This window comes from Atta cephalotes (genome assembly GCF_000143395.1).
Source record: "Atta cephalotes unplaced genomic scaffold scaffold00022, whole genome shotgun sequence".
In the NCBI taxonomy this organism is placed as follows: Eukaryota; Metazoa; Arthropoda; class Insecta; order Hymenoptera; family Formicidae; genus Atta; species Atta cephalotes.
In genome coordinates, this window is record NW_012130086.1 from 385,766 (window position 1) to 411,944 (window position 26,179).

The window sequence follows — 26,179 nt, forward strand, 5'->3', positions numbered from 1 at the left end:
ATATATTAATTTTCTTATTGCTTGAGTTTTTTTTTGTGTCTTATAAGCTTAAGGGGAAAGTGATAGAAGCATAAATGAAGTTTTTAGGTATTCATAGCTGATTCTTATATTTACTTATCTTAAGTAAGTAGGCTTTCTACAATAAGCCATTACCTAAGCTATAACTCTTAAGCCATAAGAAATTGACTAATCATAGTAGATTATTCCTCTCATATTTGACTGTGGCTAGTCAAATTTCTTACGACTTAAAACTTAAAGCTTAAAAAACAACTTGTTATAGAGTGTGCAACTGACTTAAGATGTCATAAGCCAATCAGAAGGATCGTATTAGCATCTTAAAAAATTACCTAAGACAGTTTTAAAATAAAAGGGACTAAATATAACGGTCTAATATACGGTCTAAGCCCCAGTTTTACAACTCACGGTTAACTTCTAACCGAGGTTCAACTTATATCTCATCTTTTTCCAATTCTAGAATTGAAAAGAGATAATGAACGTGAGATTGGGCCTAAGAGGCAAAAATTGAGGCAAAACGTACAAAAAACATTTCTTATTGTTTCTTCGTATCGTTATCTCAATTTTCGCTTTTTAGAAATTCTCATATATATTTCTACTCTCCCCTTACACTCGTTTTGTTCCAGTTTATATTTTCGCCAGGATGTCCTTGAAAACTGCCACGTACGTCGCGATGCGACGATATCGAGCGGTCAAGCAGCCTGCTTCGCATAATGACGATAATTCGACGTTGCTCGTGTACAGTGTACACAGTGGCCACTCGGCGGCGAGCGACGCGACGCGCGGATTCACGGCTTGGTGAATGCGAATACCGGCCGTGTTTCCGACAGAGGATAGAGGATAGAGTAATCGTCATCGTCGCTCACTCGCTCGCTACGCGTCTGGCGGTCGCGGCAACGACGATGACGGCATGCGGCAGGTGTAACCGGGGATCGCGAAGCGAATCCGAAACGTTTTATTGTCGTACACGCTATGCCGCGTCGACCGCGACGCGATCACGGCCTGTCGTTTAGTCGCTATCGATCCTCCGACGCTTCGCGAGCTCAACGCGCCGCGCACCGCGCGATTGTTTTACTTTCCTCGTCCTCGCTTCTTCTTCTCTCCCTCCCGTCCCGTTTTACGCAGCGAAAAAAACGGAACTCGGCACAGCGCCGAGCGTTCAGCGTGTTGCCCGTGGGGAGATCCGCGACCTGGTCAGTGGTCACTGGTCAGTGCCGCGCAGCGAGAGATGCCAATGACACAGAGTACGTTTCTTCCTCTTCAGAATATCGTGTGGTAACTTGTTGCGAATTTCGTCAATGAGAAACAGTAACGCGACTGGATAGGATAGAACAAGTGGCTGCCTCCTCACATATGGTGATCTCGTCAAGAAAGACTATCTCAATGGGTTCTATTGAAATTAATTACGATTTTACGGCGCGTGCTTATAAATGCACACTGTGTCTTTATATGCACGGAGACGAGCCTGGCAGTCGGCAGTCTCTCTATCCATCGGACGGCTGTCGATTTTATTTCAACTCGTAACAATCGCGTGGACACGCGAAGAATGTTAACAAATAACGACAAACAACTTTTGCGATAACTTATCTCTATGAAGATTATACAATTCCGATTTATTTTATTTACGTGCAGTTTAAAGTATAGTAGTCGGTTAGGTGTGTAAGATTTTGCCATGTTCTCAATTATTAACTGCGTAATGATGAAACTATAATGTTCAGTGTGTATTGTTGACATTGACACCGATAACGCGGTTCAACACTCTATCTTATGTAACGTCCGATAAGTGAAGTCGCTAATGTACGAAGACGCAATCCTCTGCCAAGATTCTGGAAATAGACACAATTTCGAGCTTACCCGTCCAGCAGGTAGACAAATGGTGTTTTTCAGCAAGAGACAATGTAAGACAATAGTCATTTCATCTTTCTTCAAATTAGCAAACAAGGATATAATGATTTATTGTGTTACATTGAGTTTATTCTTTTTTTTATCTGATCTTACACAATTCATCTTTTCCTTTTTTTTCTCTTCAATGTGAAAAAAAGAGGAAAGATAAATTGTGCAAAATATTCAGCTAAGAACAGATTGAATGTATTCTCTGACATGACAAGAAGTTTTTTTTTCAATTTTAAATTGTTTTTCCATTTAATGACACAAGTTTTATTCTATCTTTGTTACTCATTGAATGTCAAAAAAGATATAATAATGTTTTATATCATCAACTTGTTGCATAATGTCCGTTTCTATCAATGTAATTTAATTATAATCTCGGTTTAACTAACAGTTCATCTTTTTCTAGCTCTTAGAATCAGAAAAGGAGCAAATTGAGCCGATACTAAAGTAAATCTACATTGATAAAAACAAATATATATGGAAAGCACTCTTTGTATTCATTTTCTTATATTTCAGACTCTTAAGTGCAGTCTTAAGATTTCATGAACCAATCAGAGAGTCATATTAGCATCTTCATATTGATTCTGTGAATCTGTAGTCGGAAGTCTTGATCGATGAAGTTGGCCAATCAGTGTTAGTCATACAAATTGGTTATTGGTCAACTTCAGATAACACTTAGGACTACCGACTCATTATAGAATCAGCATAAGACATTATTTAAGACAGTCTTGAAATAAAAAACGGACTCTGAATACCGATATATCTCTTGCTAGAAAGCACTGAAATTTAAAACGGAAAAAAAGGAAGCTATCACAATGCTAGTCGCGTCGTGGTAACTTCTAATCTTTGTTGGATCACGGATTCATGAACAGGACTCGGCGGTCGATCGTAAACGCGTGCCACGGACGCGGGAATGTATTCCATTGGAATTATAATCAATTGCCATGGTACTCCGCGCCGGCAACTACGCCGTCGATAAATAACCAGTGTTACAAGTCACGCTGCCGCGCACATTATCTTAATTGCGTGACATACAAGTCGATAATTGCGGCATGAGAAATTCCATAATAAAATACGGTCTTAAGTTTCTACCTGAATAGAAATATGTGATACCGTATACATAGGGTATTATTTTCTCCGCGATTTCGCCTCTAGGCAAGAAAGGAGAAAAGAAATATTTTATATCATTCGACTTTTAGTCGCTGTAAACTTGACGAGTGGTGTAAAAATTAGATTGCCTTGTAATTCATCCAAGAGGTGCGGACGCACTAGGCTGCACTTGGCACATCATGATATTAAAGATGGGCGGTTTTCCTCGTCTTTTTTTTTTCGTCTCGAAAAGTAACAAACCATGACTGTTGAACACGCGTCGGCACAAATTGGCTCGAATTAAACTTCGCGGATAAACTCGTGCGAGATTTAGTCTTTTGCCACTTCATTTTGCATACCGGGCATGGCCAGCGTCTCGGCATGCAAATTTTATTCACAATTTTTTAATTCGCGGCTTACACACGCTCTCCTTTTCCTCGCTGCTCTACCACTACGCTGACTCGCCGTTTTTTTTTCCGCCTTAGCATTTTATTGTCGTGACAACACGTCGTCGTCTCGTGTTGCGGCGCCCGCATATATTATACTTCAACACACCAGCGCGCGAAGTATCAAGAAAATGGATATTTCGATAACGAAGAATAAAATCTAAGGATGTGAAAGGCGGGAAACAGGTGTGACCGTGATGATTGCTGACCCATTACGTTGCCGCTCTGCGTAGCTTCTGTTGATTCTAACGAAATGTATGTACACTGCTTGTACAACGCGGATCATTCCAGTGATATTGCTGCAACATTGCCAACGTTCCAACAATGTTGCAGCAAACTTCTGTACTGTATGGATGGACTTATCAACTGCAATTGCTTTTATACATTCAAATACATGCTACATCAATAGCATTATTTTAATGAAAAATAAATTAATTAATTCACACCCACGCACAATAATACTGTTAATGCTGTTGATGTGCCTAACATTTTTTCAATGTAAGCAATTTACTTATATTTGATTTGTACTCTTTGATATACCGCTATTTTTATTTTAATCTATAACTTTAAGATTATAGATAATACAGTCTGACTAATTTTGTCAAAATTCTACGAGAGAGAAAGATATAAATACTTTCTCCCTGTATATATGTATGTTATTTCTAATTCTTACTTTATAATCTTAATTAAAGTTATAGGTTAAAGTAAAAATAGTTTTGTAACTCCAAGAATAAATCAAAGCTATAAGAGCGAGTGCAATTAACTCCATTGATAAGAACATTCCAATTGTTTGCAAATTATATCTTATCGCTGTATAAATGTATTATTTATGTATTTATAACTACGGAGATTCTTACAGGCAATTTACTTACATTTAAAGTCATAGAGTGAAACAGTATAAATTAAAATAAGATTGTAATATATACAAGGTAGAAGTATATCTTTCCTTCTCATAGAATTTTGATACAATCGCTCATGGCCGGATTCCGTTAGAGTATCTAGTGATGTAAACGCGAGATGAAGAGAACGTCACGCTCGTGCGTAAGCTCGAACGAAGGATATGTCATGATATTAAAAAAAAATACGTACTTCCGCTGCATTGTTTACACTTTGGCGCCTCTAGATAAATTAGCCTGATTACCTTAGATAAATTGGACAGATTATTTGACGCCGCTGCGTGATGAGCAGAACTATTATCACTGTCATTTATATCCGTTTTTTTTCTCTTTCTAACGACACGATCGATTACGAAAATTTTAATACGCACGATTCGGCGATAGGAAAAGAGAAGATCCGCCAATAATTCACGGTCGGGAGCCCGACTCGTGTAGCGGTTCGCAGTAACCTAGTTCTCAGTCTCGTCCACATGCTCAGCGTTCTATCGTCGGTGAACTCACGCACGCACTCGTCGATTACGTGCTGTCCCGTTTCTCGGAACGGGGAGAGCTATCGACGATATCTGCTATTATTCGTAGACACGCTAGCACAGTTTTGCCTCGTTCTGATAGTACATTTTGAATCGAGGGAAAGAAAAAAAAATAATTTCGATGCTGAGTTATTGGACATTTAAGTGGCGACATTAATATATCTCGCGCCTCTCCGAGGAAAGAAAACGAGCTTGGTAATTAGTCTCATAATTATCTCATGTTCATCGTCGCTTAGCGTTACATGTATCCGTTATATAGCGAAAAGAAGGCACCGTATAAAATCGCGCAGTTATCCGCGTTTATGAGGAAAAGATACAAAAACAAGAGAGAGAAAGAGAGACATACGCTGTTACGAACTAAAATTAAATTAATCAACTATCAGAGACATTTCTGATTCATTTCCACGAGGAGTTATTATTTGGAGGTAGACTAAGGGCAATGGACTTCACTTCGCATCAAATTGAACCTGGCTTTGAAAAAAAGAAAAAAAAATATATATATATAATTACTACTCTAGTAATTAAACAGTAATTAATTGTAACTAGGGAGAAATTCATTTTTTTTTTATCATTTCTACCATGATGATCTTTGCGTGACTCAAGAAATTGCGCGCTCATACCTCGTTTGTTGTTCTCTTGTTCGCAGAACGTAGGGGAGAGTCGGATACCTGTTCCACGAGCAGCACGACCATCGTTCTTCCCGAAATCAAGAGTACTCGAGGCATCGAGACTCCTGACGGGAAGTCGCCGATCAACTATCTTCTCGGGATGTTTTCAATTTAACAGCGAGGACGAATCCCCCACTCCGCGGGAATTTACGGGATTCGCAACGTCTTCGCCCACCATCAAAAGTAATTCACGTTCACATTTATAATTAATTAAATACATAGATATGATCTGATGTAGTGTTAACGCAAGCTCGTGTTTCAGCTGATTCGGCGATAGACATACACGATCAGACATACACGATCTCACCTGCATGGGACATCGACAAGAATGATGTGCAACAATTGGTACATCTCAGCGAGGAGAAAAGCAGTTTATTCAGGTATGGATATCATACACACATTTCAAGTGCGATTCTATTATGGGACTCACGAATGTTTCATGTTATACGTTGTTTCGTTGATGAACAGGCTACTTGAAGAATCTCAGCTGAGCATGATCGAGGATGTCGGTGATACCTGTCTCGTAGAATCGACTCTGAGCAGTTACAATGATGCGAGTGCAGCTCCGCATTATTTGATGCTGAACAAACAGAACTCCTTCGAACACGACGAGAGTCTCGGTATATTGACGCCAGACCAGATGACAGATTTCACGGTGGCGTTGGAATGCTCCAGGACACCATCCTGCGAGAATCTCACTGGATCGGCTGGCTCGAAATTGGCGTTAACCCGAGCGTCCGCTTCGACGAGACCATTAGTCGACGTGGAACCCGCGGAAGAGGGCTGTACCGAGAGAACACCATCGCCGGAAGAATTACCACTCGACCCTAAACCCGTGGAGCCGATCAGAGGTAACACCGTGCCGGTAAGTTTCGTCACATCAGTCACAAGCATCACTAGTCTGGAAGCGGGCTATCAAGGAGACGGTGAGAATTCGAGACCAGCCAGCCGTGGTGCGGATCCACCATCTGTGGCAGTGCCACCGGTCAATCTTCCTGCGCCTTGCCGACAAGATCCAATGACTGATTCGGATTTCTTTACCGAGAGTGACGCGGATGCACACGAAGAAATTGTGCGGGGCGACAGGAAGGCACAAGTAATCGATGGCACGCTATTCTGTGCACCGGGCGAACGTGTATGCCCTAGTTTCACCGGAGAAGAAATGGATTCAAGCGGAATTTACTCGGACTTGGACAAGCTACAGGCACCTGGTGAGCAAGCGCCGGAAGAGAATGATGACCATACTCCTGATACCGGAGATACTGAACTCTCCCAAAGGAGTCAGCCCTCGCCTATTGTGGTGAACGTTATCATGGATTACTTACAGGTAACGTGAAGGCGAGGTTTAAAATTATTGTAATTATAAGAAAAGAATTTTAAAAAAATTTGTATGTGTGTGTATGTATGTGTATATAGAGTCCCGCGAAGGCGTCAGATGAAACAAGCAACATGAATGACACAACGACCTCTATTGAAGTCACAGCGATTGAAAAAGTTGAGAAGAATGAAAACATCAGGCCCAAAGCACAAAACAAAGCCGATACGATGCCTTTAAAAAAATATAAAATGCCAAAGAGAAACGTTGTCTCGAAAATCAAGGCAATGATCGAATCATCTTCGAAAGACGATGCGGAAAAGGAAGCGAGACGTTCTCAAAGATCCGCCAGAAAGGGTGGTCGCTGGGACGCTGTGATGAATAAGATAGAGGCTGGTAAAAATGAGCAGAGAACAAGATCAGTTAGAAAAGAAGTAAAATCAAGAGTATTGCAGAATCTCACTTTATCACCTTCTACGAGACCAGCGTCGAAGAAAGCAGGCGATGCAAACAATAATAATAATAAGGATAAACGGTGAGTCCAACTGAAACTCTAAATAAAACTCCATATAATAAATATTATACAATATAGATTTTATTTTTATTAATAAGCGAAATATTTTTAGGTATTAATAATTTTGTCAATCCATCCCAAATATTATATAATTGTCGAGCAGTGATAAAATTTTTTTTTCTGTATCACGAATTATATTGGAAATATTTTTGTCTTAGGAGGATGCGTGGTTGGCAAGAAATGAAATCACCGACGCAGGAAACAGCCAGGAGTTCTGTTCGTAGTTCCATGAGTGACCTCAGTAGTGGCCCAAGTAAGGATATATCAAGTAAGTAGCATCGGTATCTATATTTGAAGAATTTTCAATATGCTAGGTGATATATATAGTAGACGTAATCAAAATTATATTATATTTATTGAATGAATTTTTAAACATAAATTAATATGCGAGATACGTAAGGTTTTCTCAATGTAACTTATTATTAGTACAAGCTCTTTATTTGCATTCGGGAAAGTAGATACAAATGTTGTCTTGTATGAACTTTATGAACATATTTCTGGTTATTGTGAATAATATTAATACTAATCTCTTTTCAATAATAAAAGCGATCTTAAAGTCAGTCAAAACGAATTAGAAATTAATAAAGCCGATTTTATCTCACATTGAAGATATAGTAAATAAATTAATATAATAATATGATCTCACGTTCGTACAAATTCGGAAAACGGAATTGTTCCAATTTGTAAGGGTCAATGTTTTACCCCGACAAGAAGAATATGCGCGAACAGAAGAGATCTCCAGATTCTTTACGTGCCGCTTACCTACCGGAGAGAAAGGCGAGGTCTCTTTATCGACCCGAGAGTAAAAGCTCGAGTCATCGAGGATGCCGAGGAACTTTATTGCCCCTTTTGTCGGCGCCAATGGGGAAGACGTTATTTTGCTTCCACTGTAGAGTAAGAGGAAACTGCGTCGAGCCGGCGCGCATCGCGCAGCTTCGCCGCAGTCGCATCCAACTACTATCCGGTCGGCAGTCCTCGGTGGCTCTCGTGCTAGGTCGTACAGTGTAGTGTACACGTGTACATATATAGACGGACATGTACGTACATGTATGTGTATCTTCCAATGCATTAGCCGTCTATCGTCGTCCTTCTCCCGCGAGACGCGCACCAATCGTTCCTCGCTCTCACACGCTTAAAATCGGGTCACCAGATAGTGCGTGACGGTGCGTAAGCAGCGTAAGGAACCCATACACAGGGAAAGGAGAGACAGAAAAAGAGAAAGAGAGAGAAAGAGAGAGAGTAAGAAGAGACAGCCGCTGACAGCCTATATCTCGTTAGCGAACGAGTTACCGGAGTGCGCTTGGTACATCCAGGCGGTGGCCCGGATTGAATTGACTCTCATTCTCTCGTTTGGACACCTTCTCGTGGTGATACCTTCGATCAGACTGTGATTTCGTTCCAGTCGCCAGTTTGTTCTTCGACGACGCGATTGTGTGCGAGGATAAGAGTGTTTCCAAAGCCTCGCCTCTTGCCTGACCTATTTCTCCCTTGCGTTCCTTTAGCCCTTCTCTCTGCTCGCGCGCGCGCGCGCGCGCGAGCACGTGCGTGCGAATTATACGTGTGAAAGCCTTACATATCACCCGTATTATGAATTTCTGTTATTTTATTCATCCTAAACTCGATCAATCATTTCTCACGGTGACGATTCGACTTATCCACTACCTGTCGCATTGGAATTGACGTCTCCGTTACACAGCTGATTATTTATGTGGTCATATCGCGTTGGTCCCAGCGTAAATGATAAAACGTGAGGTACCCGTGCAAGGTGCAATCTGCATTGGTGCATTCACCTGCGCCCAGATCCACGATATCTGCCTTAACGTCGACTAGTCGACAACTGCACAGGTCAACGCCACTCAGCGGCGTTATTTCCGGCTACCTCGTATCCTTTCGTCGTGCTTTCTTTTCATCTTCGTGATTCGCGATGCATCGTCGTGCACCTCCGTCGCTCGGTGAGGATGCCTGCCACCCTTCTTCGACCGTTTTCCCATCCCCACTCTCATCAGCGGCGGCAGCAGCAGCGGCAGGTGTACCCGACCAAGCGACGACCACGTGCGTTGCCAAGGTCGACGACTGTCGGTACGCGACTACCGGTCCCTCGATCCGCCTGGTGTGGCCTTACGCAATCGCCGTCGGAATCGGCAGCCGCTGAACCCACGCGCAAAGGATTCTTAACGAAGGGAAGAAAATCGTAGATCGAACATCAGAGTCGCGAATTGTTCGTGATCTCTTGTACGCTAGAGGCATTCGCTGGGGTATGCTTGCGAAGTAGGGCACGCATAGATCGACGCATGATCGCCGTGTGACATAACGGAGCCACGCATACAATCTTCGCCGATCGGTGTCGGGTGTCCGGAACGAGATAACGCTCGACGTGGGATACACGATACGAGACCAGATACAACATAATAGCGGCGGCTGTCTCGCGTGCCGAAAGAGAACGGCAGTGTCGCGATCGATCGGCGCCAGCGGCGGCGACGGCGGCGGCGGTGGTGGCGGCGGCGGCACTCTGAAAGGCGGAAGATATACCTGTTGTATACCGTTGTTTATGCTGATGAACAACGTCGACGGCATACACACGTATGATTGTGATTCTCACGCTCGGCTCATGAGTTACGACGACAGGATGAAGGTAGTGCGCGCGGGGCCAGTTGCGCCGCCATCGACGGGGATCACGGACGACCTCACTTATGGATTGTAATGGATAGATGGTGAACGGAGGGAACTGACGAGATGGGCCAACAAGGATCGAAGGACAGGACCGTCCCAATGAGGACGAACTTCGCCCGAGACTCGGCGAAGATGCGTCTCGGCAGCTTCAAACGAGGTAGAAGGGGTTGGATTTGGCATAATGGTGATCTTTCCGGTGTGTATCATGCGCGGCTCTATCGGCGACCACCTGCTGCTTTCTACAACCAGTCTAATCGCTTATGATCTCCCGTTTTCCCCTGCGGATAATATTAATCTCTTCTCTCTGAGATTCCGCGCATTTTCACTTCGCATAATAGGTCTGTTTTTTGTAGCCGTAGAAAATACATTTTCAGAACTTAAAGTGAGATAGATGTATGCTTGATATTTGGCGAAAGTGAGAAAGAAAGTTCCAATACAATCTGATGCAGGAATAAAAAACAGACCTTATGTTTCACGTCGCGAATGTTCTCATCATTTATTTTCAGAGAGATCACCGACGTCCGTGAACCCACCTCGGAGGTTCGTCTCGAACGGCCACGTCAATCACCATCAGGTTCGCGTCAACAGTTTTGACGCGAAGAAAAACTGCATCGATGTGGCGACGGTGGAACTCGGTAAATATATACATTATACGCTCGCCAGTCCTGTCATTCTAGATTATTAACTACGCCGTGTAACGCGCGTATACATGCGCTTCGGTATGATAATCAGGAGAGGGGTGGGCAGAATGCGCGGCGAGGAACGAGAGCACCGTCGCGTATTTCCGGTTGGGGCACCGCTGCCGTGACGAGCAACGATGAAAGAAGAGAAAGAGAAAGAACGTCTCTTCGGGACTTGACTACGTTTATCTGTTTACGATTCATGAAACAATACGAGTCGATAAGTAATACACGTCTTTGAATACTTTCAAAAAATTAGGACCATTTTCCTGCTATTCGATAAATAGGAAGGCGCTTGCAATCATCGTTACGGTCATGTTAACAAAGTCTACTCGTGGCTTTTCACCTTACTACTTTCCCCCCCAAGGCACAGCGAAGACCAGGAGAAATCCTCTGACAGGTCTGCCGCTTGACGCGATGAATATTCACGCCGACTGAACGTTTCAGGGTCATCATTTCGCAGATTAGATTTTAAGGGCGATTTCGAACAAATTTAATCAGTGATTAATTTATTAAATAATCTGTACTAATTTAATAACTGTTTTTATTTGGACAGATTACTGATTTTTTTTACGTATGAATTCTTTTACGTATGTATATAAATAAATAATAATTAGTGTTTGTACACTATTTTGTTATTATTGAAGGATTGTTTGATTTAACAAATATAAAAAAATTACACTAAAAGAAAAAATGATAGTTAATTATTATAATTTAATTATAATTTATATAATCATTTTCGTGCCAACTGTATATTTTTTGTAGAACTATAATTATTATTATTAACATTATTAACAGCAGTAATAATTATAAAAATGGAGCTTCTAATCATAATTATTTTGTTATAGTCATGTCATAAATATCAAGCACTTACAATGTAGATTGGGGGCAACGAATTATGTAGTTAGAAATTTTGTAGCAAGCGATTTCCCTGAATGAATTAATTAATACTGATTAATCGTAATTTTGTCAAAATCACTCTTAATAATTAAACCATTTGCGTTATGTTAATTATAACATTAATAACAATCTAATCCAGTTACTTAAAACGTAATTAGTCTCGCACGTGTAAATCGTGTATATATATATATATATATATATATATATGTATGTATGTATATTATTAAACGGACAAAATACAATAATAACACACGAGAAAAAAGACCTTGGACAGAATAAACGTTTGTACTTTATATTTGAACTTCAATCTCGCGATAAAACGGTTCTCGCCGTACGGTACTCGGTACGCTCGCTGGCAAGTACGGGGGCTCAAGTACTACCGTTTAGTATTTAACATGCTCTCGTTAACGCAACACATTCTCTTTACAGAAAAAAGTCCGCCTTCGGCGCGAAAGCCAACAATAACGAGGAGATTAACAGCCAACACTAGCGTGAAACAGAAATCCTCCGTGACGTCGATAAAAGGTACGTTTTTGGTTCTACCTTAACATGGAATTCCTTTCGCGGGATCTTCTTCGTCGTCGACCAGTTCCACCGGTATCAGGAGTCCCGATCAGGCTATTAAGACTTTTGTCATTTTGTGAAATGACAATTAAACTCGTTTTAAAAGGACAAGATAAATCAAGAATTCACGTTTCGCGCGTTGTACTTTCCAATCCATTAGCCGTGCCACTTTAATGGACAGCCGGTTTCTAAAAAAATTCCCACGTTCATATCTGCGACGCACGCACACACGCACTCGCAGGCACGGTCAAGCGCATTAATTCGCCGGTGCAATAAAACGCATCGCACGCGCTCGCCCGTGCATCCGGATGAGCCGCCACGGTGTCCTCGCTCGCGTATTGTAATGCGTATATGTGCGTCCTCCTCAGCATACGAGCTCTTTGGCGTTTCGAAGAAAGTCATGGCTTTCACCCTATATAGTCCCGAGCACTAAAATCAACCTGTTTACTCGGCGCCTTGGTGCTTTCCTTTGGAAACTCTTGAAAAGTTCATTTCGACTTAGTCTATCGCCGGCGCTGGAAAGAGCGAGAGAGGCATTGCTATCGAGAGCAGCCGGCTGTTTGTCCCAAATAGTAACGGAATAGCGAAAGCAGTATTCTGCGCGTTCAATTCCCGCGTAGAGCGGAAAAAAGCCTGAAAAGATGCGCTATTCCATGGGATAATCGATTGCGTACCTCGCTCTCATGTTTATCGCGGTACTCTGAACATAAGAGACGTACGTTTATATACGTTTATATCACATCGATCGTCGCGACCCGCGATGCTCGACGACCGTAAGTAAGCGCGAACACGCACGCCTCTTCTTCCATCTAAGGACGGCTGGTTCCAAATCGGAAAACTTGAGTTACTCGACGGTTTTGGCATCCAGAAACGCCGGAAGTACAATACGATCGTCACAGAGGACTTTATTGAGCGATGAATCGCGTTTTAAAAACACGACTTTCAATAAACCCAGCGAGAGAGGGTTTTCTTCAAAGAAGGGGAGATCTTTTATTTTCTACAATAAGCCATTATTACTCATATATCTACTAGTGTAAGTCAGAATTATAAATTATAAATCTTAGGAAACTTACACATTCAGAATAAATCATATTAATAACAATAAATCATATTAAATCATTATGTCACGATATTTTAGCCAATCAGAAAGATAATAGTTCTCAGGGCACATAATAATAAATTTTTAATTGTAAGATTTGGAATTTGATCATCTTCATGCGATCACTGATTACTAACTTATTGTTGCTTTATGACACACTACTGATTCGCCTACAACTTATTCTATAACTCAATCTATTATTAATGACTTATAGAAAGCCTATTAGGGAAAAGACGTATCTCCTGCGAAAGAGATTCATGGGGAAAAAATGGTCCATCATCTTCGTTTATTAATTCTGGCGGTTCTACCTTGTGTGGGGGGGTAGGAGAGTGTTTAGGAAGATGGCAAGGCGGAATGAGCGTTGGGGTGGGAGACATATAGCTCTCTGAGGTGGCCCGTGGCTCGTGCTAATTCAGTCGAAGCGCGAACTTGGCCAGCAAATTGTTACGAATGACAATCCTGATTAGAATCAATCAATAAAGTCTATCGGCGAATCGACCGTTCTTACGGATGGCCGTTGAATGTACCGTTCGAATGTCGCGTTCATTGTGGAATCGAGCATCAAGGATATTTGTTGATGTACGGGTCTGTTTACGTCGCTCCTTTCTTGCGCGCGTCGGGGATAAATGTTCCGACGCGACGTAGATCCGTTCCCAAAATACTTGAGTTTTTCTGACGTGACGGAGGACATGGCAGGTGCTAGAAGGAACGTGTAGGAAGCGAATTTTCTTGGCTCACAGCTCGCAGTCTTTTGGCAGTTTCGCAACTAGAACTGCGCGTCGCAACGGTCGACCTTAACCCGGTGTCTCTTCATTGAGCGGTGAACTTGAACAATAATCACACGCTTCGATTCTTGAAGAAGAAAAAAAGAAGTCCGCTTCTTCGCGTGAAATCTCATAAATCAAAATGTGTCTCATAAAATATAAATGTGGGAAATTTATCATTTAGATGTTGTTGGACGGTTATACCGTTCGTTCTAATTTCTCTGTGTGCGCGTGTGACATGTGTCAAGTTGATGGGGAGTTGACATCGATTGGACTCGACGGCGGCAGGACGAGTTTCGACTTTCCAAGTTCTTTCTTCCCATCGAACTTTCTGCCGAACTCTCTTCGATACGGGATACAGTCTGTGCGTTTAAAAATTTGCTAAAGTATCGAGTGAACGAGCGCAAACGATTTATTACGTCGGGATTATACATTGACCTCCCCGCAATAATTAGGGTTGCGAACGATATAGAGGGTAATCGGGACAGCGCGGCGTCCACGTATATTACGATCAAGATTCTTATGTAGATTGACGGCACGTGGGTCGGTTTATTGATACGGCGGAGCGGGTAGGTCAATCTGGCCGACGACGGACGACCGTGCCCGCGTCGCGATCTTCGGGAATAAATCAATCGGAGGAATTACTGATGCACATCGATGACGACGCTGATTGCAGATCGTGAGTCCAAAGAGACTCCTCACAATACCACCTACACAGTGACGGCGAGGACATCGCTAGAAACGCGAGATCAGGCCGCGCAGACTATCGTGCCCTACGTGGATTTCCGCGTGGAACAAGCGGAACGAGCCGCACAAGCACTCGCTGTGAGTGTAGGCTACTTGGCGTTCGAGGTACGCATTTTGTATATATCCATGGCAAGGTTATTGCTTTACGTTCTCTATTGTGATTGATTAAGGCCCATTTTTACCAATGTAGTTTAACTTTAATCTCGATTCAACTTGCTCTTTGTCTTTTCTAATCTTTAGAATTAGAAAAAGACGAAGAGTAAGTTCTCAATTCCTCACGATTAACTCTTAATCGAAATTTAATTTATTCTTCATCTCTTTTCATTCTAGAATTGAATTCTAGAATTGAAAAGGAATGAACAAGTTGAACCTCGGTTAAGAATTAACCTATGAATTGTGGAACTGGGCCTAATTCGTTTACTGCTTTATGTTTTTCTATGTGTTTTATTTTTGTCAATGGCTGCGTTGAACAGAAAAAGCAACTGTTCTAATATTTTTTAATATGATTGATTCAAACATTTAAATTGAGCAAGAAATTAAGGTCAAGATTAATCATATTAGAATTTTATAACAGTTACAAAGTTACTTTTTCTGCTAAACGCTGCCATTGTTTGCCATTTAACATAAAACGAGACAGATCTTCGCGAATCAATGGCGTAATAAAACTGCGTGTCTTTCAGTTGGACGCTTTTGCCACTCCTAAATTGAAGAAGGATTTTGAGAAGTTGAAGGCCGATTGCGAGGAGATGAAAAACGAACGATCGGCTTTGCTTTCGGAAATCGACGTTTTACGCGCGAGATGCGTCAGCATGGAGGAGAGACTCGAGGTTGAAAGGGAGGATCATCGTAAAGCTCTGGACCAGCTACGCGATGAGTGTAAGTCTTATATAACATATCTGTTTATTTTCTTCGAATTTTTCGCGGATATATACATATGTATATATACACACACGTCACGATGACGCAATACGTGGTTGAAAAAAAGATATATCTGAACGGTATATGCGCCGCGAAACAAATACGAGAAACTGTGTTGTTCAACAGACACAAAGCGTCGCCAGTAGATATTATACTTAGTGTTACTCACGTGTTACTCAACGAGCGTAATCGTCCTAATGTCTGTGCACGACACGCCTGCACGAAGTGGAACAATTATTAATTAAAGTGAACGATTCAGTAGTGCCTACGCACAACTCGAATATTTGCGATTAATCCTAATAATATGCTTGTTGTCTTTTTTTTTTCTTGCTAGAAAATATTTCGAACTCTTCGCTGAAGGATTTGGTTCTTAATTTAGTTCTCACGTAACGTTCGACGTTTCGATAGTCGCTAATTATAGATTCAATGTGTGCTCTTCGTTTAGTTTTGTATATACTTTTGGTTTTCAACTCAGGGCCAATATAAAATATATTTATATTACATTATAAAATTAGAATCATATTGAAACATGGAATCTTTATTTATTATTTATTTAATAATGGGAAAATTCTTTTTTTATGCATATTTAACGTGATAAATAAATATTTTATCAAAGCTTTATCAGTGAATTTTTATTATTATATTATAGTCGAATTGTACATATATTGTACATGTATTATATTTATCTTTTTATTTATTCAGATTTGTATTTATTCAAAATTCACAATCAAAATATCAATAGTGTCTTTAAAGAGTTATCGAAGTCTCTCATGTTGTCGGCAGAAATTATTAGTATTAATTTGTTATTAAAAAGTTGATTAGGAATACTAGAACAAATGATATATTTAAATTTTCCATAAAGTATGATGATAAGGATTATAACAGTTTGCGATCTGAAAATGAAAAATTCAAGTTAATATTTCGATTTTCCAGTGGAGACTCTTAGGACAAAACAAGTTGCCACACTTGTCGAAACTTTAAAAGAGGAGAGGCACAAATTTGACATCAGGTTGGATGAAGTCACGAGAGAACATCGTGCGACAATTGCGAAATTACGTGCCGAGCAGATTAATGAGCTGGCTCGCAAAGAAGAGATGAGAAGATCCGTGGTTCACGATCAGGGTGCCGCGTTGATGGCGGAAATCGAGTCATTGAGATCTGTGCTCGAGCTGAAGAGTCAAGAGAATGCGGCTCTTCGATCAGAGCTGGACAGTTACAGGCGAGATATCGAGGAGAAGGACGCTTTGCAAATACGGCTCGATATGGCGGAGGCCAGATGCGAGGACTTGAAGGCTCAACTTCAAAGGAAAGACTCCTTCGAACGACAAATCTCGCACGAGAACGAAATGCTTCACGAATCGATTCATCAAGTCTCAAAGCACAACAAGCGGCTATCCCAGCGGAACGAGGAGCTACAGTGGAAGCTACGAAACAAGAACGACTGGGTGAGCGTTCTTGCGAATCAGCTTAATCCACGGTTAACTCGATCCGCAGGTTCGGAACAAATGGAACACAGCTATTCGCTCGAAAAGAATGGCGCTCATTCGTCGTCATCGATGGTGAAGTTCATGGTCGAGAAGGGCGCCTCCGTTTCTTGGACGCTGGAAATCGACGATTTATCTAAGGGGGGGACGTCTGACTCGCTCAGCACATTACCGAAAGTTGCCAGGTCCTCCGAGGGCACAACGACAGTGTCTAGGCAAGGATCGCTTAGGTTGACACCGAACACTAGACCTACCATAGACACCAGAGCGAGATCGAAAAGTATCTCTACTACGTGTGATTCGACGCGGACCACAACAGTGGAAGAGGCGGCCGCATGGTCGCCTTCATTCAGCTCGACGCCGGTCTCGCGGCGACGTCCTAGGAAAGATCAATCATCACCTTCCTCGTCATCTTCTTCATCGTCTTCCACGTCGTCTACGACACCTGCCGTGAATTCTGCAGTGGCCGCCGCAGTGGCGGCCGCTGCAGCGGCAGCAGCAGCGGCGGTGGATGATTGCAACGTTGGCGGCGGTCAGAGACCACAGGAAGCTGGCGGGGAAGCGATGATCTCCGAGGAAACGTCGGCGTCCAGCAGCGAGGACGAATCGTCCACCGGCAGCGATATTCCCCGGCTGGGAATACAGTTTGCTTGGGGCAAGCCGATCAAGTAACACTCGAGCGAACAATCGCGGCCTGCTATTAACTGTTTACGTGTTCCTTCTCCTGCGTAAACAACAGTGTTGTTTCGAATCGCGAATTATCGTATGGCCGCTGTCTCTGTTCTCTTGCCTACAATGGAGTTGTTTCTCGACGTGCATTCGTTGCGGATCTTCGTTGATCATTCCCCTTCGTCCATTTGCAGATACGTTTCATGTTGTGTAACGCCAGCACGCCTCTTTCGTTTTTTTTCTTTTCCAATCGATACATCTAGCCGAGATTTAGAGCGAGAAGAGTGGCGTTTATGTTTTAAGCAAGCAAACGTGCCGCGCGATAAAACGTTGTAAGTTAGTGAAATGTTTAAGGATGAATTCCACGATGTATTTTAATGTTACGACTGTATAAATTAGATTAGTACGATTGTTTCCGTGGTTTTTTCAATTACGAGGACGTTTCATCTTCCCCGACACACGTTTTGCATTGCGATTTAAGGCAGCGATTTTCCGCGGTGGATTTAAGATTAGGATCTTCGAAATCCATTACGTAATAATTTTCCGACATGCATACAACGAAACTGCTTCGTTTGCTGTAATCAAGGCAGCCGTGCCTTTCTTTCAGGCAGTATTCGCCTACAAAGTTCATAACGTGCAGAGTCACGCGCAGGAATTTTCTTTTTTGTTTGTCTTTTTTTTTTGAACTTTGACGGACATTGAAAAAGGGAAGTTCAATGTCGTTTTGGCTAACAGCTTTTATTGCGGTTTTTCCGAGAATTTTACCGGATGTTATTCGGATACTTTTATAATTACGTGAGTACGTTTTATAAGCGTCACCTATTTTTTGTTTTTGGTACAGAGACCACGTAGTATTGCGAAGATTAAATATACATATATTATATATAAGAACATGACAAAAGAAAAATATTCCTCGTTCCTCGCGATCATGCCGATTTTCGTACTTGTAAGTCGAATTCTTTTTCAGATGATGTGCGTCGTCTCTTGTTTTCCGTTTGTTGCGTTCTCGCAGAAAAAAAAAGGAATCCGATTGCCGATTCTTGCCGGCATTTCGGTGTTTGTTTGTAACGCATCTTCGCGCGCAATAACAACCGGATCATGGATGATCTACCTGGTAGATGCAGCAGAGCAGTGATAACCGTTAGCGACAAACTTGTAGCACGTTCCGACAAGAGCGTTAATTTCACAGTCCGTTCCATAGACAAGTGGTAGCTTTTAGATTATAATGAAAGAGAGAATTAATCATCGCGCGCCCGACATACGGAAGCCAAGTATTATTCATCGAGAAAGTATGTTTTCTTTTCTCATGTGTGCTGATAAGATCGATGTATTATATACTTCTCGAATAAATAAGTATCATCTAAATTGTAGAGCAATCTGGGGAGATTTCCGTTTGCCTTTATCGCTACTATATAGTTAAGTCAGTGATTCGTATTTCGATTCGACTTTACTAATTAATCCAAATTTCAATCGCGTTAAAAAAAATTCAGTTTAATAAAAAAAATGTTAATATTAAAGAAATTTAGTGAAAATTTATCTTAAATTAATTGGCAAAAACATCGCGAGAATTTACGCGTAATATTTTTGCGAATAACGAAATGTATGAAATCGTGAGATGAATTATGCAATTGCATGATTTATAATTCACTCGCACAAGTAGGAGATATGATTAGACTGTTGAAATCATTATTAATTAGATTATCTTGTTGATTACACTACTGTGATGTCCTTTTTGTTTGAAGATTAATAAAGCGTTTTGTTATGCAAGTCGCGTTATCTCATTTTTTTCCCGCGATACTTAATACAAAGATATCGTTTCTATATATAATTTCAATTTTAGTCATTACGAAGGAATAAAACTGAAAACGAAGATTATATAAATAAAAATAAACTTAGAATTTTGTTATTATCGCGATAAGTTTATCGAAATCACATTTCAATATTTATAATCTGATTTTATATAAACTCATTTTCATAATGCCGTATCTGGAACATTTGTTTGCTGTTTCAAGAGTTATTGATGATGAAATTGGCGTAAAATTTAAAACCTACGTTTGTATTACAGCAGACTCATTAAAAGATGACGTAAATATACACTTAAAAAATTATATAAGAACGCTATTTAATTTTATATTTCTGATTTTAAATGGCGGTTTTTTAATTCAAATAATTAGTAGTCCAAAGTCGAGATATTTTGCGAGAATCTCTTAAAGACATTTTATGTTCCAATTTTAGACTTTATTATTATGTTAATTACTGAGAAGATAATTTATAATTTAAAGTAATCATATAGCATCTCTTGAAATGATTTAAAACCTTTTGGTGTCTTTGGAAACAATGTATTTTGAATATATCACTCAACTAACTCGATTGCTTTCATAAAATAAACGTATTATAAAAAAATTGTTTAATCGAATGAAGGTGTTAAGGAATATAACATAACGGTATCAAATGTATGTATTTTTATTGATAAAAATGTGATAAACATGGAAAAAGCATTGTAAAAAAACCTTTTTTTTTAAATTTTATTCAAAGCGGTATCGTTTCTCTATCCTCGTGTCTAATTTTCTTAAAGAGAAAAGTTTTCTCGCAGATTTTCGAAAATCTTGTACGAAACCGAGCTTAATCCGTATCAAATTACTGAACTTGGTTGCATCGTGATTGGTTGAAATAAAACCGAGTTATCAAGTCTAACACGGGCTTAAGGATTGTCCCCGATGAATTCACGAACGCTCCGTCAATCGCACCATCTACGATGGCCGACAGTCGAAGACTCCGATACACCTCGGTTTTGTGGTTACCTTAATTTATTGACAAAAATGTAACGCTCTATTTTGAATTGGCCATGCTACCGCCTCACACGGCATGACAATCGTCTCCTCAACCGTGTTTATGTTATTCTTGTTTCTATAAATACTTGCACGCGTGCTCTTTACTTGAAATCTCCGGGTCTGACATCGACGCGAAGATGTCTTCGAAGAGGTACATTTCGATTGTTTTTGCATCTCTTTTCTTCTCTCTCTCTCTCTCTCTCTCTCTCTTTCTCTCTTTCTCTCTTTTTCTCTCTCTCTCTTTCTCTTTCTTTTCCCTTTTTTATTTTTCGACACGCATTAGTTTGACTGCGCCGAATTGTCTTTAAGATATTATTTATAGCGACAAAATGGAATGTGGATCCTCCGATGAACGATTTTTAGCTCCCCGACGATTGACCTCTCCAACTCTTTGTCCTTTTAACCTGCAATCAAACGATTGTTTACCACATTGTAATTCCTTCTTTGGATTCTCTCCCGTGATGAAGCAATCCTGTTGAAATTCATAGATTTTTCAATTCTGAACGGATAAATAAAAATGACATCTGACAAACGAATTTAATTCACTGAGATTTTGAACCATTCCAGCCTTGAAAATAAGTCTTTTATAAAATATATAAGAAATTCTTTTGCAAATTCTAACAGCATGAACGTAAACATTTGTTGCAGAAAATCATGTACATTTTTATTGTTTATATTTTTATATTTTTTAGTGAATTAAAAAAATTATCGGAAGAAAGTCTGACGAGACAGCCAGAAGAAGTGTTTGATGTTATATGCAAATTAGGAGAAGGGTAAATCTAATATACTTTAATCTGATATTTAAGTGGCAGCTTTTTTTTCATTATTTCTAAATATGTATAGGTCCTATGGATCAGTTTATAAAGCGTTGCATAAGGAAAGTGGACAGGTACTTGCTATTAAACAAGTACCAGTGGATACCGACCTACAGGAGATTATTAAGGAAATTTCAATAATGCAACAATGTGATTCTCCATATGTTGTTAAATATTATGGAAGTTACTTTAAGAATACAGATTTATGGGTAAGTCAATATGTGCTCTGTTTTATGTTCCAAATAAATTGGACTATCTGTCAATACTAATATTACTTGTAGATTGTGATGGAGTATTGTGGAGCTGGTTCTGTTAGTGATATCATGAGGTTAAGAAAGAAGACTCTCCAAGAGGATGAAATCGCAACAATCCTGAGTGATACTCTAAAAGGGCTGGAATACCTTCATTTAAGAAGAAAAATTCATAGAGACATTAAGGCTGGGAATATCCTTCTTAATAATGAAGGCCATGCAAAGTTGGCTGATTTCGGTGTGGCGGGTCAATTAACGGTGAGTTATGAGAAGATACTTTTAACCCGAAATTTATCAAATCTAAATTGTATTCTTTGGAATAGGATACCATGGCTAAACGTAACACAGTCATTGGTACACCATTCTGGATGGCACCAGAAGTAATACAGGAGATCGGTTATGATTGCGTGGCGGATATATGGTCTCTAGGAATAACGGCCTTAGAAATGGCCGAAGGCAAGCCGCCGTACGGCGACATACACCCAATGAGAGCAATATTTATGATTCCTACTAAACCACCACCTAGTTTTAGAGAACCTGATCAATGGAGTCCAGAGTTCATCGACTTTGTCAGTGGGTGCCTTGTAAAAAATCCCGAAGAAAGAGCTACTGCAACCGAGCTTTTGCAGCACGAATTCATAGGTGAGTAAAATATTAAAATTTATATTATGATTTATATTATGACTTTGTCAATTAACAAGTTTATGTTATATGATGTAGGCAATGCCAAACAGCCAAGTATCTTAAGTCAAATGATTGCCGAGGCTCATGAAATACGAGAAAAGCAGAATGCGCATCGAGCTCACATTATAAACAATGTGGCTATTAAAAGTCAAAACCAGGCAGAGGATTCGGTACACACCTTTGATTAAATACACATGGATTGCTAGTTTCACATCTGATATATTGCACTCTTATTATCTAAATGTAAATCAATAATATACATCAAAAAATATTTAAAAATACCTAAAACATCAAAAATACGCATCCATTATTTGATTAAAGATTTGAATTTATATGACCTAACTGTGCAATATAGGAAAAATTAGAAGTGCTAGCAGTTCATATGCGTGTTATATATATGTATTTTCCGAATAGTTTCGGGTCCCGAATCAAGTATTTTATCTCGACATTCAGGTGCCCGAATTTGGGACCCATCCGACTCGATCCGATTATTAGCCGATCTGACCCGAGACTCGGGTATCGGGAATTTTATCGCACATTCCTAGTATATATACATATACATTATCTAACATTGTGTCTCTGTGTAAGGACGAGGACGATTGTAGTGGAACTATGAAACCATTACCGGAAGATAGTAGGACTTTAGTACCGAGTCACGATCTTCCAGACACGGGTACTCTAGTTTCGGCGATGTTGGACTTGGGTACAATGGTTATTAATAGTGATACCGATACCGAAGCTACTATGAAGAGTTAGTAGATCTTAATTAATCCTCAAATCTCTCCATAAAAAAAGTGATTCACAATTAACTAACGTTCTTTTCAGGACATAACACTGGTTCTGTAGAATCCAGCAAAAAATATCGACCATTATTCTTAGATCACTTTGATAAGAAAGAAGCGCCTGAAATCGGAAAGGTAATCTTTCTTTTTCATATTAATTTAAATTACCTAAATATGATCTATGTATAAAATAATATTTAAAATAATAATATTGAATAATATTGTGTTTAGGGTAATGGACAGATGTTGGGAGCACACAATATGGAAAATGCAAACCAATTGGAGCAACAAAGTCCAATCGAATCTCATAGGTTTCAAAGTCATCTGCAACTACAGCTGCAGAATCAGATCTGTCATCCCGTGCCGGAACAGCCATATAACAATATATCAAAGTTTCAAAATGTTTTCACGGAACGTGATTTTGACTTTGTGAGTAAAATTTTTTCCAACATTCTTATTTTAAGAATTTATATAATTGATTTGCGCGACATGTTTCTATTGATGTAATAGGAGAAAGTGATTTATCACTTTTTATTTTAATAATGTACAATTCACATTTTGTGTATCAAATTATTTGGAATAATGCCACTTCAGGCATTATAAAAAAAATGATAACTTGAATATATAGAGAAGCCGTATCCTGCAGTTGAAGTTTCTCTCTTATGAGGAACTACAGCAACGAATGGCTAATCTGGACGCGGAAATGGAACGGGAGATCGACGAACTGAGAAAAAGATATCAAACGAAAAGACAGCCTATTCTGGATGCCATTGACACCAAGCGGAAACGTCAACAGAACTTCTAACAGTCCTCCTTTACGCGAATAAGTGATGACGGATAGACAAAGGGTGTACAGTTGTATAAATGAATAGATTTTATTCACGTCATCCCTGGCTTCATCAAAGAGAAGAACATTGTTCCCACACCGTGAATATTTTACCTCATAAATGGACAAACGTGTAGCGATTGTGGTTTCCTGTTTACTCGCAAATCACAATGTTGCTTTTCTTTATGAATCCTAGGGTATTAGAATAATAGCTAATAGCCTCACGTCATCAATGTAAATTTTACGTGATTTAGGTGAAGAAACAATCACAATACTTAATTTTTGTATTATGTTTACCTATATTTACTGTTAAATATATCCTATTCTTGTAGGGATATTCTGAGAGACTCCTCTAGGGTCATTAGAAAATAAAAATGCAATAGCAGCGCAGAGACAAATGCATCATAATTACAATCATTTTTATCGAGAAAGAAATTTTATATGATTTTACTTGAAAAGAAATCGGTATTTCGTATCGTGCTACGCTAGTCATTTATAATGCCATTTTATCCAGAATATAAAAAAGATCATTAATTCATGTAAAATGCACTTAAACAACTAAGCAGTTTCTTGAGTGTGAATGCTCTATTTAATCATGACAATTTGAAATAAGCGAACAAGGCTGTAAGATTTAATTAATTTACTTTTTATTCTACTGCCATAGATAGACTCTCTACTCTCATTCGTTTACTAATACTAACTACTAACTTTAGTTTATATCAATTCTCTAAATGATTCTCTAAATTCTCTAAATTTATTTACTTTTCAAATTGCAAACATGTCCAACACCAATATGATCGCAATTCTAAAGTAATGAATAGTGTTCTTCAGTATGCAGCACCATGACGAAAAAATGATGCCGCATTCTACGAGATATTTCATAAATGAACATACTAGTATTAGAGTCTTCCGCGCACCGTATATTAGAAAGTATTCTCCAGTATGCTCTAATTTACTTTGTCACGATATGAAAATTGTTGAAACTGAAATTTATCAGATTTCACTAACAATAATGATATTTTTAGAATAATATAAAAAGTTCGTATGGGATAATGCCTTAACAATAATTATTTTATGTATAAAGCACTAAAAATTTTTGACCGCATATTTTTTTGTGATCCTTACAAAATAAATATATTTGTACGTGCCATTAATACATATGGCGAATAATCATAGTGGAAGAATAATTCCTTGCTGACGTCTGGGCTATTTTGCAAGTAGTGAAAATAGAGCTATACTTAAATGCGCTATAACCAGAACTGATCTTCAATTTTCTTTTTTTAGAAAATAATACAGAATAACATATTTTTGATATAGAAGATTGCACATTGTCAATGAAATAAGGTCCGAATTTGAAGCATATATTAATATCCATAATCTTGATGCTCACAAACAGAAATATAATATATTAATAAGATTTCCAAAGAAAAAAAATGAAATTGTTTTACAAATAAAATTATGCTTCAATATCGTTTTATATACAAAATGCAATATGTAAATTGTATATACTTTTTTTTAGAAATCCTTTTAAATAATTTGAATGGTCGTATTTGTTCCATTATTTGTATATTTGTTAAAATTGTGATTTTAATTATATTCTCATTTTATAATTCATATACGATATGAACATGAAGATGTTTGTAAATTCTTTACATTTTTACATAAAATTATAACTTTACAAACTTTATATTTCTTTACATTTTATGCTGTTATAAAAATCTTCCTTGAACTTACGACGTATCCATAATTTTTCTGTGCTATCTGTTCTAAGAATAAAACAATAAAACAGATAAAAATTTATAGAAAAATGTTATAAAGAAGTACACTAATGCATTTTCTACACGATTGTCAGTCATTTAGTTTTAGCTAGCAATCACTTTTCAATACAGATTTATAGTTATATATTTTATAGGGGCAATAATCCATAATAATCTGTCTTTATTTTTCCACTTGAAAATATGGCTTTGTATTCATATCTAATCATGACAGTTTTATGACAACTCCATGATTTTACATTCGTATTGTGTATTGTATAATCTATTACAGTGTTTGGCTGAAATATAGAGACTGAA

General features: G+C 39.2%; 2 protein-coding genes across 2 annotated transcripts; both read left to right on the forward strand.

Annotated features, from left to right (window-relative positions):
• Positions 1-658: 658 nt before the first annotated feature.
• On the forward strand, positions 659-17,921 carry LOC105619672. Its single transcript, XM_012201191.1, has 11 exons — positions 659-760; positions 5,513-5,717; positions 5,797-5,914; positions 6,003-6,861; positions 6,951-7,384; positions 7,582-7,691; positions 10,600-10,728; positions 12,103-12,198; positions 14,777-14,952; positions 15,528-15,723; positions 16,699-17,921. The coding sequence occupies exons 1-11, from the start codon at positions 659-661 to the stop codon at positions 17,919-17,921; spliced, it is 3,648 nt and encodes a 1,215-aa protein (XP_012056581.1).
• A 2,965-nt stretch (positions 17,922-20,886) lies between these two features.
• Positions 20,887-24,086, forward strand: LOC105619493 (serine/threonine-protein kinase 3). The gene is made up of 10 exons (XM_012201008.1): positions 20,887-20,900; positions 21,442-21,522; positions 21,593-21,773; positions 21,846-22,073; positions 22,139-22,457; positions 22,536-22,669; positions 23,088-23,250; positions 23,325-23,416; positions 23,513-23,710; positions 23,910-24,086. Exons 1-10 carry the CDS (start codon positions 20,887-20,889, stop codon positions 24,084-24,086), a joined length of 1,587 nt encoding a protein of 528 aa, XP_012056398.1.
• Positions 24,087-26,179: the final 2,093 nt, after the last annotated feature.

What these genes read in the sequence shown, in the direction of transcription:
- LOC105619672 (XM_012201191.1), top strand. Translation starts at nt 659, where the DNA reads ATGTCCTTGAAAACTGCCACGTACGTCGCGATGCGACGATATCGAGCG. An exon ending in AATAATAATAAGGATAAACG is followed by an intron (nt 7,385 to 7,581) that starts GTGAGTCCAACT and finishes TTTTTGTCTTAG; the next exon opens with GAGGATGCGTGGTTGGCAAG. An exon ending in CCCAAGTAAGGATATATCAA is followed by an intron (nt 7,692 to 10,599) that starts GTAAGTAGCATC and finishes ATTTATTTTCAG; the next exon opens with AGAGATCACCGACGTCCGTG.
- LOC105619493 (XM_012201008.1), top strand. An exon ending in TTAAGAATACAGATTTATGG is followed by an intron (nt 21,774 to 21,845) that starts GTAAGTCAATAT and finishes TATTACTTGTAG; the next exon opens with ATTGTGATGGAGTATTGTGG. An exon ending in CGGAACGTGATTTTGACTTT is followed by an intron (nt 23,711 to 23,909) that starts GTGAGTAAAATT and finishes TTGAATATATAG; the next exon opens with AGAAGCCGTATCCTGCAGTT.